This window comes from Dermacentor silvarum, chromosome 11, assembly GCF_013339745.2.
Source record: "Dermacentor silvarum isolate Dsil-2018 chromosome 11, BIME_Dsil_1.4, whole genome shotgun sequence".
NCBI classification, from domain to species: Eukaryota; Metazoa; Arthropoda; class Arachnida; order Ixodida; family Ixodidae; genus Dermacentor; species Dermacentor silvarum.
In genome coordinates this window covers 96,692,373-96,708,674 of record NC_051164.1, presented here as the reverse complement: position 1 = coordinate 96,708,674, position 16,302 = coordinate 96,692,373, and the positions used below count along the sequence as shown (strand labels likewise).

Genomic DNA, 16,302 nt, shown 5'->3' with positions numbered 1-16,302 from the left:
AAAAGAATCATGCATAGGGGGGGGGGGGCTAATGTGAGGAGACCGAAAGGGAGCAGGAAGAACACAAAGGGTCCAGTCACAATCACTGTGGTGTGTGGTATAGTCATAAGCGACTGAGTGACCAGAAATAACAAAACAACAATATGCCCACATGGTGTAGTAATATTTCCATTAAATTAGATCACACAGTAACGGATACAGGTACAGGTACACCTGTTATTCTGTGCACTTGTGGGTGTGTAGAAATAAAGCATGACCTTCTTTTCGTGTGATCATTGTTCATTTTATTGTTCATCGATGAATAATTTCTCAATAAAAAAGGCTCTGTCGTTGTTAATGCACTAAAAAGCAAGACGCCTATCTTGTTCACGTGGTCCACCGAATTGCACAGAGCGCTTTAGATTCAGTGCCTCTCAATGCCTTTTCTCAATGGCGACGGTCGGTTCCCTACCACAGCACACACCTGTCCTTTGGGCCTGCCTGCATCGGTGCCCCTGTCTTACACTGAAACGCTGCTTCGAATTCTTCCATGTTTCGGAGAGGAATGTTCACTCTGCAACACGAAAGCAAGACGTGAATGTAAAGTTGCGCCATTGTCTCCAGCTCAATTTTAGAGTAAACGTGAGATTTGTAGTTCATCGAGCTGACGCACAGTTTTTAATGTCGCCTTGTCTCAGTTCAAGACCACTTCATGGCAAACGTCTTTCAGGTCACAATTAAAACGCCAATAGAAAAAGACAGCAGACTTCAGCGATTCCTTTAGCTCTGAATTTATTTAATGCGATAGTAGCATTCTCCCACAGTGAAGTCCACTATCTTATATTCGCTTGCCTACTTTTTCCTAAAATAGTTGCTTTTATTACATTGTCTGTATATATAGCTGCAGTCGAAAGAAAGCGCTACGAATACAAGCATTTGTGGACGGTGCGGTTGTTATTGTACTTATTTTACGGCATAGTCAAGAAGCAGTGCTATTTTTTTTCGGGAATCTGCAGGGATATGGTATGCTACGAGAAAATGTTTGAGCTCGTCGATCCACTTTTCCCATTCCTGACCGACGTTGCTGCAGCTGTTGTAGTTGGTTGAACGTTCGAAGCGGCGGGCGTTCTTGACAAAAATGTTGCAGTTGATAAGCCGACTGAGCTTTACGTTGGTTTGTGACATCACTGTGGTATCTTGTGCGATACGGATTGACAGGATTAGATTCACTGGAACGACTTCATTAGAACAGACACTAATATTATAATCCGACATTGTTGTCTGAACATGACTGGCAGTGGCCTGTGCAACATAGAGACAATGTACGCACGACGACCAATGGTATTCTACAAATTTATCTGGGATATTGCGCGCAACGCAGACTCTGAGAATGATATCTGTAAATTTATTACGGGGTGTCAGATGAGGCAATGCTGTGGTGGATGAAGGTGATGGTTTGGGCATCGTAAAAAGTTATTTTTGAGATGAAATATTTTGACACCAAGCGTGGAAACAATATAGTGTTGTACCCTCCGAACCCTGCTGCAGTCGCGGTAGATCAGTTAAGAGCCAAAGGAGTTGCTTCAGTCTGCTGATTTTTATAGAATTCAAGTTGTTTCCGTGTTTTTTTCCTCGCTTGGTTCGACGTGAAAACTTTTTGTGCAGATCTCTTCGAATATTCTCGTACATTGTAGTGCATTGTCCGTAAGTGTTATGGGATTGGCCGGCTTTCACGGCGCTTGTGGATGTGCTACGCTGGTAATTTACCGCGTGAATTTGGTGAACTGAATACACCTCATTACTGATTACCGTGTTTGAACGAGCCTGAAAGGCTTATGGCATGATTGCAATGAATTGATCGTATGAATGTACAGTTGATTGGTTCAATTCACTGTACCGGTATCTGTTGGGGCTGTGAACATCAGACATCACTTCATCGCCAATTTCCGGCCGTGTGGACCTGCACCAAAGCTGTCACTCAGAAAGTGGAAAACATTAGTAGCATTCTGAAATAACAGCTAACTAAATATAGCATAGGCTGAACCGCATGTTATAAAGCTTCTCTATCCGTTTAGCAGAGTAAAATTGACGCGTAACTGTTATCAAGCACCAACACCTGGCAACATTTCCGATTTTTGTTTCGCTATATACCATTCGTATATTTTTTCAATGCTTGTGCTTCGGATGTATCCTTAAGTGCAATTGTAAGAAGTGGCTTAACGCTTCTACCACATTTGGCATCCTATTTTTGCCCGCCGACGCTAAATGTTCGTGATAACGTAGATGAATGTTCTACATATTTCCTCTCGTCATATTTGTCGGTCCATAGGACAATCAAAATTTATAGTAAAGTCAGCGACGGAAATTCCCAACATTATCAAAATCATCAAATTTTGTAACTGTCGACCACGTTACTCACCAGGAGGCCACTTTGACCAAGAGTATTTCATCATTGTTATGAAGTTAACCTCTGATATTTGCGCGTATTTTTCTTTCATACACTCGAACAACAATTAATTGTTGTTCAACAATTAATTATTGCTCAACTCTTAATTATCGACCCATATCCCCTACAAGCAGTTATTGTAAACTGTTAGAGCATGTAGTATTCACCAATATGGCAAACTTTCTTGAGTCTAACTCATACTTCACTACAGCACAGCATGGCTTTCGAAAATCACATTCCTGCTAAACTCAACTAGTATCCTTCATTCATCAGATGCATCGTATCCTGGATCGCTCATCCTGCGCTGACTGTGTCTTCTTGGATTTTAGTAAAGCATTTGATAAAGTATGTCATGATCTACTACTTTCTAAACTGAGCTTACTAAATATCGACCCTAACCTTCTAAAATGGATAGAACAGTTATTTACAATTCGTTTCCAATTCGTCACTGCTAACGGTCATAACTCTCCACTTACTGAAGTACAATCAGGTGTACCACAAGGGTCTGTGCTGAGACCACTATTATTTCTTATCTATATTAATGACCTAACTGTTACAATATCCTCTAACATACATCTGCTCGCAGATGATTGTGTTATCTTCCGGGAAATTAACAGCTCTGATGATACTTTAACACTCCAATCTGATCTGGATAATGCAGTTGACTGGTGCGGGAAGTGGTTGATGGAATTAAATATCAAGAAATGTAAAATAATGCGCGTATCCAGATCTAATTCTACTCCTAGCACCTATCATCTTAACAACGTTACCTTAGATTTCGTCATGTCATATAAATATCTCGGTGTACACATTACGAGTGACTTAAATTGGACCATTCATATGGAGTACGTCATTAACAATGCTAATCGCATGCTCGGGTACTTACGGCGCAACTTTTCGAAAACACCGCCTACTTTAATACTACAGCTTTACAATACTCTAATACGCTCGAAACTTGAATATGCATCTGCAATATGGGATCCCAGTTACGTTATTCTCATTACCTCACTTGAACTAGTACAAAATAACTCTACCCGTTTCATTCTTTCTAATTATAACCGTACCTCGAGTATAACCTCAATGAAAACTAACCTAGCACTTATTCCATTAGCTAACCGCCGCAAAGTCACCCGACTTTCGCTATTTCATAAAATTTTTCCATCACACCAGACTTAACGACGACTTGATAATGCGGCCTCAATGCATTTCAAACCGCGTAGATCATCGCAGTAAGGTGGGAATTGATTCATGTCACACGAAGTCTTTCTTTCAGTCTTTCATTCCTCGTACATCGCAGGAACGGAACCACCTTCCCTCAAGTATCGCAGCCATCACCGATAACAAACTTTTTCGCGAAACATTAGCTAACATTGTATACTCAGGAGAATCACTATATTACCAGAACTCACTGCACTGGTTCATTTGATTTGTCTTTCTTTACTACTCTGTAACCACTCCCCTCTTTAATGCCATATGGCCCTGAGGGTATTTTTAAATAAATAAATAAATAAACAATGCGCAACAATTAAGTAGGAGCGTTTTGGTTCTTGGACAGAACTATCGCCCTGCAAATAAAATCGTGCGCCTCATTTTATCCTGGTAATATAAATTTCAGGAAATGCCTAACGAATCTTCAGTAAGCCAAGATTTGGTATCAAGAGTGGTGAACATAAAAAGAGATTGAGATTGAGAAGGAAAAATTTAGATTTTTAAAATTTCAAGCACGTAATGAACGTAAGCGCAAGACTGGGTGTTATTTCTGTTGAATATATCAGCTTTACATAAAATGAACATGCGTTTTTTTTAACTCCCTGTTCAAATTTAGGCACTACATGCTACCACTCTGTTTCTTGGATTACTCTTTGTCTCTGTGAATATTCATGTTCGGAGCCAATTTACAATGCCTTCCATGAAACACCATGTCCTAACATGTGTTTAATTACGGCTTGATACGCGAGCATTAGCTTAAATATGGCCACAATAACGAGATAGCGGGAAGTAATGTACGTGTAGATGAAATTTCATACCAGTGCGTATGAAATAAAGAACAGCTGTTCAGGCGTGAACTCTTCGAGTCCTGGCAGGACTTGTACGTTATCATCCTCCGAAAGCCGGACGTGGGTCTGAAAGATGGCATACAATGTTAATAGACCTGAAAACAGCGTTTATGAATGCTTGATTCCATTATAGATTCGTAGGAAATAACGAAAGCTATGGAGATGCTGTCCTTCTATGTGCATGCTTGTGAGGGTGACAGAACGGTGACGATACCGACGCTAGCCTAACGCGAAGTATACATATATAGTATATATAAAAATGGCTTATCTTCCTACTCACAGCAAAGGCGAGGCGAACCCCTCCATTGTCAGCAATGTTTTCTCCTACTGTATTCTCACCATGGATCTGAAGCAAATTTAGAGGACGATGTTCAAGTGACCGCATTCATATGGAGGTTCACGCGACTGCCAAATTACACAGTGCACTGCTCAACAATCGGAGGCACAGCCCAATGCCGCGTGCTTAACAGTGCCACGTAATGTTCTTGTTCAAAGTGGCGTGACGATTGGTCTGCAGAGTGTAATGGCTTTATGTGATTTCGGTTTAGGTGTACAGTCTGCAGAAAATGGCTTAGAAGTGAGATGGAATTTTATAAAAATCTCGGGCCCCGTATTCTCAAAAAGCTTTTACGCTAGAATTGTTCGTAAGAGAAAATTACAGCCAATCCTGGTGCTGTACACATTACTAGCGAAAGCGACCGAATAATGCCAAACAGCACTTGCGAACGAAAATGTTCGTGAATTCAGCTCCTGTTTCCTTTGTTTAAGGTATTGTCGATCGAGAAAGTATACACTAAAGTTTTCATTAGGAGGGAGGGGTGTGCCCTTTTCTAAAGTATTTTTTTTCCGAGAGCCCTCTGGGGCTCCGTACTCTTCTTTGGTCGGGGGTACGTGAGGGAAAGACTAAATCACGCGTGCTGGCCTTAATTGTTGTGGGATTACTGCACCATCTGTCCGCAAACATGGATTAACACTCGAACAATCAACAACAGCAAGGTTCAAGTTTGTAACTTGCTTGGTTGCTAAGGTATTTCACTTGCACTTTTGCGATGATTCGTGATGTGCAAAAGGAATGACCTTTTTAGGTTTGAGCTATTTCTTGTTCCGTAAATGTAATCTCCAAAATTTCCTTGAATAATTCGATCCCACAGTGTACAATAAGTGCTGTAGAATTGTTGGAATTTACATCATAGTTCATGCTATCAATACTCCACGTGCGAGCCTCGATCGTAGGGCAGGGCTCCCGTTTTAATTTAATGCAGTGTTCATGAACGTTACCATCGGACGGGGTACCGGTTAAATTACCTTTGAGCCATCAAAGGGATTGCATTTGGTAATTACGTTAAGCTAAGGGCTCGGTTTCGAATGCTCAGTCCTGCAATACCGTACGTGCGTTCCCTGCTTGAGGCTACAAAACTGCTGCTTCTTGATTGTTTGCTAAGGCAGTGGTATTGACACGTTAGTCGTCTTTTCCTTTTGCATTTGTAACTTTCCAGTCTTTGAATGTTAACTAAGGTCGGTTTGCAATGCATCGTCGGCATTCAAGTCCACGTCACGTCGAAATGCTTATTTTCATTTCATAACTACGTGAATAACTTTTTCAATGCATTGTTGATCGTAGTAATATTATTCGTGCTTGGAAACGTGCGCAGTACGCAATCATTCGGGAAGATCATTCTACAATACTGAAGCAAAAGAAGTTCTGTTTTCCAACTTCAGTTAAAGATACTGCTAAGATCGTTGCCTTCCATCGGAGAAATAATGTGCTTACCTGACTTTTCGTTACTGGATTGACGATGCTTCCGTACTGGTGAATGAAGCATGCCTTCCTCTTGTTGAACTCTTCTTCAGTCTCATTACTCCACCAGTCGACGAGCCATCCTTTGCCATCGTACTGGGAGCCTTCATGTTAACGGGAATAGAAGATTAACGGGGTCACGTGAGCTGACGTGAGCTGACGTGACTGATACGAATAAGGTGACTGATACGAGTGAGGTGACTGATACGAATAAAGGAAGATGCCTGTGATAGCAAGGCAAGTGACTCTTACCTTCGTCGTCATAGCCATGGGATATCTCGTGACCGATTATGGAACCGATTGCTCCTAGGTTGATGTACCTAAATATTGAACGCGATAATAAACAATTGTGCTGAGAAGCACTACTGGAAAATTGTTTTTTTTCTTTTTTTCTTTTTGGGAGGATGACTGAGCTCTACTTTGGTAAGAATACTCGAACCACTTGTTGCTAGATATGATTATAGGTAAGCATATAAGCACTTCTTTTATTACCAGTGAAAGAAATTCACGATTTAAAGTACCTTTGAAACTTATACGAGGTACTTTTCTACTAACGCACATAAAGTTCGACGTAATGTTTGTACAAGCTAAGCAAGATTTATCATAAACAAGATTTATATCAAAGAACAATTTGATCATTGCTTTAAAGGCTCAAGTTTAGTGCTGTCTGTCAGTATCACTTGATGTTCAGAAAAAAAACGAAATGACTGGAGTTGCCAAAATGTGAACGTTAGCGTGGGAAAGGGGCCATCGAGTGAAAGGGTAGTTTGCTTACGATGGGAGACCTTCTTGGAAGAAGGGGTCTTGAAGTATTCCTCCAGGTATGACTGATGAGTATAAAGAAAATTGCGAGTTAGTAGATTCGGCATGCATTAGGGGCCGTTGCGCCCCATGCCCCAAGTCATTATTTTTGTGCGGCAAAAGCAATGTTGTATTGTAGTGCGAATCTTATTCGCAAAACTCACCGATTTCATTGCTATCGGCAGAATAGTAGGCGTTAACGTCTTCTGCAGCCGAAACGCTCCACCTGAAAAAAAAAACAAAAACGAACGTGCCTAATTATTAAAATATAACGTATGCGATGCTGTTAAGTTACGCACTTTGTAACCTTGTTCGGCATACTTCGCGCAAAGTGGCTCCGTTACATAGATGCTGTGATGCCATGCCGACTGCAAAAAACTAGTAACTGTTCAATTAGGGGTTTCATTCGCTTTGACCGTAGTAAGGAGCTAAGAATCCGACGAGAAAAAGATGAAAACTATTCAACCTAAAAAATTTCGTATATATGCAAACAAAGCTATGTGTGCATCCCTTTTCGTGTTTTTCTGGCTGGATGATAAAGATCGCCGAAACCAGTAAAACAGCAATTTTAATGAACGTAAGCTAGAAGTATCAATTTGCAATGCTGTTCCAACCACTCATAGCGCGCTGGTGATTTTTAAAATCTTTCTGAAATTTTTTTTCGTACATAGCTTGCGGACGTAGCAATCGTCAATAGCAGGAAAGTCGATCAAAGTCAACCTGAATATTTATGATCTCGCTTAAGAGGCCAGAGCTGGTTAAATGGTAAGGCATTCCGCTCAGTGTCATTTGCACCGCCTTCCGCGGTGCAGTCATCATTTCCTGATCGCCTGCAGGATGTACCGATTTGTACGCAATTATCTACGCATTTGTAAAATCGCATCGTTTCAGTAACCATGACCACCCGGTTGACACAGAAGCATCCTATTCAGGTTTACGTCGACAAAGTGACCATCTGTTACACTTCTGGTAAAGATTGCTTTAGCTGAACAACCATATAGACCGAGATGTAACATCCTGCTGCCGTTTGGCCTGGTGATGCTGCATCTAGGATTGTTACTTCATATCTCGGCATTCGAAGTATACCAAACTGAAAATTTCGTCCTTCATGACGACAGAACTGTTTCGTGCAAATTAGTGCAAGTTCCTTCGCAAGCTGGGGGCAACTATTTCATTACGTCACTGACAAAAGATAGGCAAGCACCTTGCTCTTAAACTGCGTTTTAAAGTAGGCACTGCTTTTAACCCGTGGTCACACATGCCAGCGTCAGTGCGGATAAGAAACGTGCTCGTGCCCAGGGCTGCCTATGCAAACATAGCCGAAACGTTTGAAGTATACCATTGATCTAATTAGGCGGTAAACCTAACTCGAATACGTGCTTTGTTTTCCCCGCAGGCGTTTATCCTTCTTATTCGTTGTGTCACTTATAAGCTTACCGTTTGGTCGCACCTAGTTATCTACAGCGGCGTCACCGGTACAATTTGGAATTTTTCTAATATCAGCGTTAGGCGGAGAGCATAGTGGCCTACTAAAATAGAGAATTCTGCCTCAAGCGTCTTGGGTGATGCAAGCATGGCGGCTCTACCACCGAAGGAATGGTGGTTAGTACATGAATTTGCCTAAACTTTGTATTTCCGGCTTCAAACGGCTTTGTGACTTGAAAAAGGAGTCATTTTGAAGATGATATTGCGATTTGAAAGCAAGAATTGGCAATAAATAGGCGTGTGCGCCTAACCCTATTGCCTACAGCGTATAAAAATAGATAATTGCTTCTACAGTTATTTATTTTTATTTATTTGAAAATACTGCAGGCCAACTTGGCCCAAGCAGGAGGGGCAGATACATGATAATAAAACAAATGATAAAATGATACATACAATAGTACAATATTCGAGTAATAGATAACAATACGCTATAAATACAAAGCATCAAGGACTGAAAAAAAAAGCTACAATGAGCGCATATTGAGTAATAACGCTTTATCACGTAGTTAATCAAACCCAACATCAGCAGGAAAAAGAAACCTCACAATTAACATAAAATGTGCTCCTCCAGAGACTGAACGAAATGCCGTTATACCGATATATGCAGATAAAGCATAGTAAATAAAGCCACAACAACGTCCTATGCCACAAGTACACTGATAACACAAATCCACGCACTAATGATCCTTTCCATGATAGCTGAGAAATAGCTATGCCAGAGTTCGCCCAAATAATTTTAGTGGAAACTCTATGGCAGTCACGAAAGTGCTGTAGTGGTGGAGCGGACCACATGAATCAAGATACCCCGTGTTTTATTTTATGGTGAATGCTGAAAAGTACTCGTCTTTGCTGTCCCTGACGCTGGCCCGCAATGTGGAAAGCAGCTGTTCGTAGGCAACCCTTTGGAACCTGTCCATTATTTCCACAAAATGCTCGTACTTCCTCACGGTACCAACCTGGAAAGAAAAGTCACAAAAGATTATTATTTTGAAGCGAAAGCTTCTTTACGCTACCTCGGGCAGCCGTCGGCGACTCAACAGTTTTCACCTTGAGAGCTAGAGGTCAAACCGCAAGAGAGCATTAAGGCGCGTTTATTGTCCATCGGCATTGGGCGAGCGTCATCAGACGCCGGGCGCGTCGGAGCGCATTGGCCGCGCGTCCGGTTACGTTGGCGGCGCCAGTACGTCGAACCATCGGTCGAACTATAGCCGCTGTTGTTCTCGCCAACGTGACATAATGTGTGCGCGCGTGCACGCCTACGTCGGACTATATTTGGGCCTTTACGGAGCCCTGAAAGGAGACATTGCCGCCGTTGCCCGAGTAGAGTTGGGACCGGCTGCGAGTTGCAACCGAGTCTCACTACTTTACTGATTACCGCAGTGTCTTCATAGGCATAAAAATTATGAATAAACGCTGTATTTATTGCAAACATATCTGTATATCATTGCGAAACCACACATCGGCCACAGCTTGACGATGAGCCTAGCCAGAGCAGTGAAGCGTTCGCTGTCAACCAGGGTTAACCAAAGCTAAACCACACCATTTTTTTACTAAGGGCCATGATTTTTGCCCAAAGTGCTAATAACGCAGCCGGCAACATAAGAAAAAACCCAAATGTTAATACTTATTTTAAATTAAACACGATTTTATAATATGGCATAACTCACTGTATTTCGAAGTATAAACAGCGTAATCTTCTATTCTCCGCAGTTGTGTCGCGAAGATTGAGCACGAAGCACAATCGAGCTATTTCAAGGGCACATGTGACCATAACAAGAAGCTGTTCTTGAATGAAAAATTGAATGGTATTAGTCGTCAAAACTTACGGTGCTGAATTCCTTGTCGATGTATTCGTCGCTGAGAAACATCTCCGGATAGGCAACCCTTTTTTTCATCTCCCAAAGCTGCATCGATTACAGCAAAAGAAAGGCGTGTTTCAATAAGCCTTTTGTGCTTAACCTTGCTCTGGAGAATGAATGTTAGTCAACGGCATGGTGGCGGCTCGTATAGTTAATATTTAGGCTGCCTCTTGAGAATGAAGGTTGTCAACGGCATGGTGGCGGCCCGTATAGTTAATATTTAGGCTGCAGGCTGTATTTGTTAGAAGCACGCATTTATTTGTCTGATTTGCATGGGTAGCTCTAAGTCGCATAATGGTTTTCTCAAAAGCTCATGGAGGCAAAGCCAATGGTGCAAAAAGCTACCATACACTACCTGCGTTTCCTGTATGTCTTCATATGTTTAACTATTCCTTTTAAAAACTTCGTTTCAATTAACCAGAGTTTACGGACCGTATAGGTGCCTTGGGCCAATAAAATCCATATATCACCATCATCATATAGGTATAGGGCAGAGTATGTTACTTAGCACCAAATGCATAAACGAGTGATACAACATTCACTAGTATCACAAGTGGGTTAGTAAATATACAGGCACTGTAATTTCTGAGATGGAAATTCCTGAGTACATATTTTTAATGTGACCTACGAAGGTGTTGGAAATTGCACGGCGTTCTTTGGCCAGACCTGGCCCTTGCACCATTAAAGAAACCACATATCATCATCATCAAGGTGTTGGAATATATTGATTGGGTACTTTATTTGCTCCCAGAAAGTAATAAACGTGGGTTGTTCTACAAAAGCCGAATATTCTTACACAGCTACATTATCTTCATAATCGTTGAGGTGTTGATAGTTCCATTAAATCTGGATAGCCTATAGGTCAATTGATCGTATATTTTAAGAAAAGGCGGCGAACCTTTTGTCGTGCTTTATCACGTGTTTCGAAGTCCATCCAAACAATGTGGCGCAGGCGGGTGTTTAACGACTTTCCAATCTCCTGAACAAGCACTTGTCCCTGTTGAATAAGCAGGGCATTCGTAAGTGATGCAGCATGGCAGAGACACGACTTATCACTTCATCTTACAAGTAGGCATAATGATACTGAATATGAGTGAAACATTTCGACGCTTGCGTATTATCGGGAGGCATGGATGAATGCGGTGCTGATAACACGAGCACAATGCGTTTACCGGTGTTATTACCGGTGCACAGCGCGTTGCTGGTAGCTGTTGGATGTCCAAGTTTATACAGCTGACAAAACTACTATCCTATACTTCGTATAGCTCTCTACTAATTTGCTATTGCAATAGATGCTACGCCTTTCGAGTCAAACTGTTTGACACGCAAGTCTTCCAGAGACGCCTGGCCACGCGCTCTCAGCGTGGCTGTAAAAAGACTAGCAAGCAGTAGACGCACCCTAACGCTCTGCTCAAACGGCTTCGTAGCGGAGCGTGGGCAGCGTTCTTCGTTCCGCTGCCGATGTGAGCGTTGTGCGCAGGCGTTTCACACGCACCTTGTCGTGGTCATCGATGTCTCTATTCAAGTCGGTCTGCCTACGCCGCAGCACACCTGCTTACTTACTAAGCTCATGTTAACTACAATCCATATTGCTACCAAAGCCGCTCACCTTACTTCGTATGACATTGCTATGTGTTGCCACCGCATTCTTTGCTTCGCCCTTGGGGCGAAACTGACCATTTCATTGCGATATCAATTATTTGGACACTCCAGGCGCATTTCTGCCGTCTGCGTCACCATCGCCGTGAGGTTCCGTACAAAGTCCAACGGCGATCAAATCGACGCCGCGTGCAGTACGCTGTGTGTGCGAGTGAAAGCGTACGAGGGTAAGCCTGCAATCGCGGCTCAATGTAGCACACGCGAGGCACGAATGCAGGCCGGAAGCGCGCGGCCTTCCTTCACGCGCGTGGTACGATTGCGAGGCGACGGAGAGGGGGTGCGTTCTGCTCCGTCGGCTGCTGCTCACAGCGCGGCCGCGCGGGCGCCGTATCATGAAAACGATCTGTGATGTGGGAGAGTGCGTGCCCGCGCGGGCCTCATCTTCAAAGTGATCTGCGATGGGGACAAAGCGCTTGCGCCGAGTGCCGGTAGCTTCGTATGCACTGTGCTTTAGACGCTTAGTTCACGTTGAAGCGAAACGAGAGACAGCGCGACGGTCAATTTGCCCGCTGCTGCTGGCGCGCTTTCTCACAGCGGCGTTTTCACGGCGAGTTTCTGGGTCATCGAGCGAGATTTGTTCATGTTTACCTGTGCGCGCGTGACAGCGTGCTTGTCTGTTTAGTTAGTAAGTGAACTGTTTAAAATTTTATACTGCCCATTAAACTACTGTTATTGCTTCGTATGGCTCCCTACTAATTCGCTATCGCAATCGATGCTTCGCCTTTCGGGCGAAACTGCGACTTTTTTTACCTAATTCTTTATTACAAGGAAACCTGCTGTCCTTACTTTTCCTTCATTGTTTGATAGTTACATTTGATATTTGCAACAGAAAATGCTGAATGCTCGTTCTGTTGAGCCTACGTTGCGGCAAGGGGACTTGTCTATGGCCTCACAACTTCATTAGTCAGAACTCTGAAAGCAGGCTGAGACATCGTGGTTCGACTACTAGCGATGATTAGAAGTCTCAATTTCCAGGAGAAATTGTTCTCTTTCCGAGGGCACACGTAATTCACATTAAGTAGCCTCTGTTTGCGAGCGTTTCGGGCTTGATGGTTGTATTAAAGTTGTGTTAGATCAATTAGTTCATTTTGAAAAGACAGGGCACTTTGAATTGCAATTATAGAAGTCACTAAAGCACAATACGATGTAAAGTGCGAATTTGGGTCGGTTGGTGCATGTCGCTTAAAAAAGTCGCAGTTTCGCCCGAAAGGCGATGCATCAATTACGATACGAAATTAGTATAGAGAGCTATACAGAGTAAGGACAGCAGTTTTATCAGCAGTTTAAAGTTGAACACATTCGCTTATAACTGAATTAACAAGCATGGTGTCAGCGCGCACACGCAGACATGAATGCAGTGAGGCGTTTTCATTGAGGCATTTTTGGAATTGCTAGGCATGTATTTGCCGTCTACATATGTTTGCTGGCGAGGCCAGCAACACATCCAGTAGTCAGGGGTGTGCATAGGGTCTAGGGTGGCCTCTACCCTCAGCAATATATTGTTAGCTAAAGTGGATACGGCTGTTATTAAAACAGTGGGTAGTATGGCTTACGGTGTTTTTCGTTATGTCGATGATTACCTGATTTTTGTAGGCGGAAGTACGCATGAAGAACTGTATGTTAAAGTGAAGGAAGCTTTTTGTAGGTCGAGTCTGGGCCTCAATTTTAATATAGAACTTCCCACGAGAGTGAATTGCAATTTCTAGACGTACGTCTGCGTTTCGAGTTGTTCCATACATGCTGATTTTATCGACCAAGGTCCTATAGGTCCCTCCTCAATTTTTGCTCGAGGCATTCAAAGATTCTAAAGAGTGGAATTGGCTTGTGTTGCATAGATGCAGCACTACAGAAGTCTTGCCCCCACGCAGTAACAGAAAGTGTTTGTTTCCAAGTGACTAGGCTGACGAATGCTGGGTGCCCAAAATCGGTAATTGGAGCAACCTGTGATAAATCAGTAAAGAAATTTAAGAGTAGTGTTGCTCACACACCCCGCACTAATACCAAGGAACGAAGAGCGTATGCTGTGATTCCGTACCAGTACAAAGTTACACACAATTTGAAGAATGTAGCGCAGCGGTATGGGGTCAGCGTAGAATTCTCAGCCCCTGAAAAAATGTCGCGTTTGTGGGCTAGGGTAATGAATGTGATTGACAGGGCACCTAACCACAGCCCTTTTGTCTGCAAGAGTGATAAGCGAGGGTCAACCATTGTCCCCTGCGCCTGCGCAGTAGTGTATGAATTTACCTTTTCTTGTGGGTGTGTATAGATGGCTAGGTGAATTGTGGTTCGGCTGAAAGAACATTGAAAAAATAGCTCTTCAATGGTTATTTCCACGTGGCTAAGCATTGCAATGACTGTAAAAAAACTAAACAAAAAAACTTGCTATCCACTTGCTAAACAAACTAGAATGTCCTTCCGTCATAGGGACCGTAGTACTAGGGAGCTGTTTGAGGCATTTAAGATAAAAACTTAAGATAAATTCATTGTATTCATTTTCCTCTGTATATATGTCATTTTCACCCGATTAACCACTCAGTTGTGAGTCTGCGCACGTCTTGTCTGCCTCGTCTTTGTCCGTGTTGGGTAGCGCAGTTAAAGAAGTTTACCATGCATGAATAGATCACGCTCTATGACCGCAGACTACCGCTGTCAAAACGCTGGCGTGAGCAAGCGCGGTGGCAGCAGTGAGCGACGGTTCGTGCGGTCTATCGCTTCTGCGGAAACTATGCGGCGAAACCACAGCGCATACAATGCTTGGAGTTGTGGGCAGATCACTTTCAAGATACGGTGCGTGCGACGGCTAGTAGCAGCGCAATGTACAAGTGCGCCGTTACTGGCAGAGTATTGAAGCCGCACCCCCTCCCTCCTGCGCTGCCTTCCCATTTTCCTTATTTCGCGCGCGAGATTGAATCACCAGATACCCTTGCCCCTGGTCGCGGAATGCGCAGTTGGTTCCGGAGCACAACGGCGCTCCCCCTCCCTCGCTTCCATCCCCCCAAGTCCCTTCGCGCGACGGAGACATCCCGTTTGCTCTCCGCCATGCGTTCGCTCTCCGTGAAAACGCGCGTCCCTCGCGCGCTGTATGTATGTCCTCGCACATACAGCATACGGCGCGTGGCGCCGATTTTGTCGCCCTTGAACTTTATACAGAACCTCACGGCGACGGCAGAAATCCGCTTGGAGTGTGCATATAATTGCTGTCGCAATAAAAAGGATTAACAGAACGATACACAGGACATAAGGAGACGGACGAAGCACTGACCGTCTCCCTCTTATATCCTGTGTCTTGCGTTGTTACTCGTTTAGGCACTGAAGCGCAATCTGCATCGGCTGTCTCGTCGTAGAGGTTTTTAAAGATAATTCGATAGCATATGTTTTTGCTCCTGCTCACCTCCTGCTTGGCTTCCTTCGTGAGCCGCTTCTCCGTATAGAGGCGGCCGATGGTGTTCTTCATGATCTCCTGGAGATGAGCTACGCACGTCATCCAGCGAGGTAGATCTTTCTTCACTCCATACACTGCGTGCTTGAGTTCACTGTACAGCGCTTGGAACTGTTTCGACACCAATGGCAGCAGCTCGAAAGCCTTCATGAAGCCAAGGTAGTTGTACACAACTTCGCTGAAAGTTCATTCAATCGTAAGAAGTGTTAGTGCCTTTAGGCACTAAATTTGGCGTTCTTATATCCTGAAGCTAACTAAACCTTGGGTGTAGCTGTGCCGTAGTAGAAGACTTTTTTGAAGACTACCGAACACTTTTTTTGTTATCTTGCGAATCGACCCATCTGAATGCTGCTGCGTGGGCGAGGATTCGAACCGATAACCACGTGCCAACACGCCCGATAGCTGAGTATCTGTAGTTTTCTGATGCTGAGGCCCTGGATCATTTTTGGATTCTCGGTCATACAATCTCATTCCGAATGGATGCTTAATTTTGATTATGCGTTGAGAGTTGTTACGAGCCGTCTAGGGAGCGTTCTGTCGCAAGAATTTTTCAAATTGAATCAATAATAGCCTACAAAAATATTTCAGTACCGCGAACCCATGGTTTCAGGAGGCGAGCGTCACCGCCAACATACACTCTCTCCACGTGCTCCCGTCCAGCCTCCGCAAGCGAAATTCGTACTAAGAGCATGAGGAACGCATGACCCATACGTCATGGGTCCCTCCTTTTTTTTCTTGCTTTTTTTCCGAAGCGTGGCGTGTTATCCCCTGACGGTCAC

General features: G+C 43.5%; 2 protein-coding genes across 2 annotated transcripts; both read right to left on the bottom strand.

Moving 5' to 3' along the window:
* Window positions 1-288: 288 nt before the first annotated feature.
* LOC125941543 (membrane metallo-endopeptidase-like 1) lies at window positions 289-9,516 on the bottom strand. Its single transcript, XM_049659038.1, has 9 exons — window positions 9,407-9,516; window positions 7,246-7,307; window positions 7,056-7,107; window positions 6,533-6,600; window positions 6,254-6,384; window positions 4,763-4,828; window positions 4,453-4,548; window positions 1,877-1,950; window positions 289-553 (listed from the first exon to the last, which is right to left on the bottom strand). The coding sequence occupies exons 1-9, from the start codon at window positions 9,481-9,483 to the stop codon at window positions 448-450; spliced, it is 732 nt and encodes a 243-aa protein (XP_049514995.1). The 5' UTR covers window positions 9,484-9,516; the 3' UTR covers window positions 289-447.
* An 858-nt stretch (window positions 9,517-10,374) lies between these two features.
* On the bottom strand, window positions 10,375-15,695 carry LOC125941341 (membrane metallo-endopeptidase-like 1). Its single transcript, XM_049658383.1, has 3 exons — window positions 15,476-15,695; window positions 11,324-11,422; window positions 10,375-10,470 (listed from the first exon to the last, which is right to left on the bottom strand). The coding sequence occupies exons 1-3, from the start codon at window positions 15,671-15,673 to the stop codon at window positions 10,375-10,377; spliced, it is 393 nt and encodes a 130-aa protein (XP_049514340.1). The 5' UTR covers window positions 15,674-15,695.
* Between the last annotated feature and the right edge of the window lie 607 nt (window positions 15,696-16,302).

Excerpts from the sequence above, each read along its gene's own strand:
- LOC125941543 (XM_049659038.1), bottom strand. The coding sequence starts at position 9,483 with ATGGACAGGTTCCAAAGGGTTGCCTACGAACAGCTGCTTTCCACATTG. Across the intron at positions 6,601-7,055 it reads TTCCAAGAAGGTCTCCCATC|GTACATCAACCTAGGAGCAA; the intron begins GTAAGCAAACTA and ends TTCAATATTTAG. Across the intron at positions 6,385-6,532 it reads CCATGGCTATGACGACGAAG|GCTCCCAGTACGATGGCAAA; the intron begins GTAAGAGTCACT and ends GTTAACATGAAG.
- LOC125941341 (XM_049658383.1), bottom strand. The coding sequence starts at position 15,673 with ATGAAGGCTTTCGAGCTGCTGCCATTGGTGTCGAAACAGTTCCAAGCG. Across the intron at positions 11,423-15,475 it reads CGAAGGAAGCCAAGCAGGAG|GGACAAGTGCTTGTTCAGGA; the intron begins GTGAGCAGGAGC and ends CTTATTCAACAG. Across the intron at positions 10,471-11,323 it reads GTGATAAAGCACGACAAAAG|CTTTGGGAGATGAAAAAAAG; the intron begins GTTCGCCGCCTT and ends TAATCGATGCAG.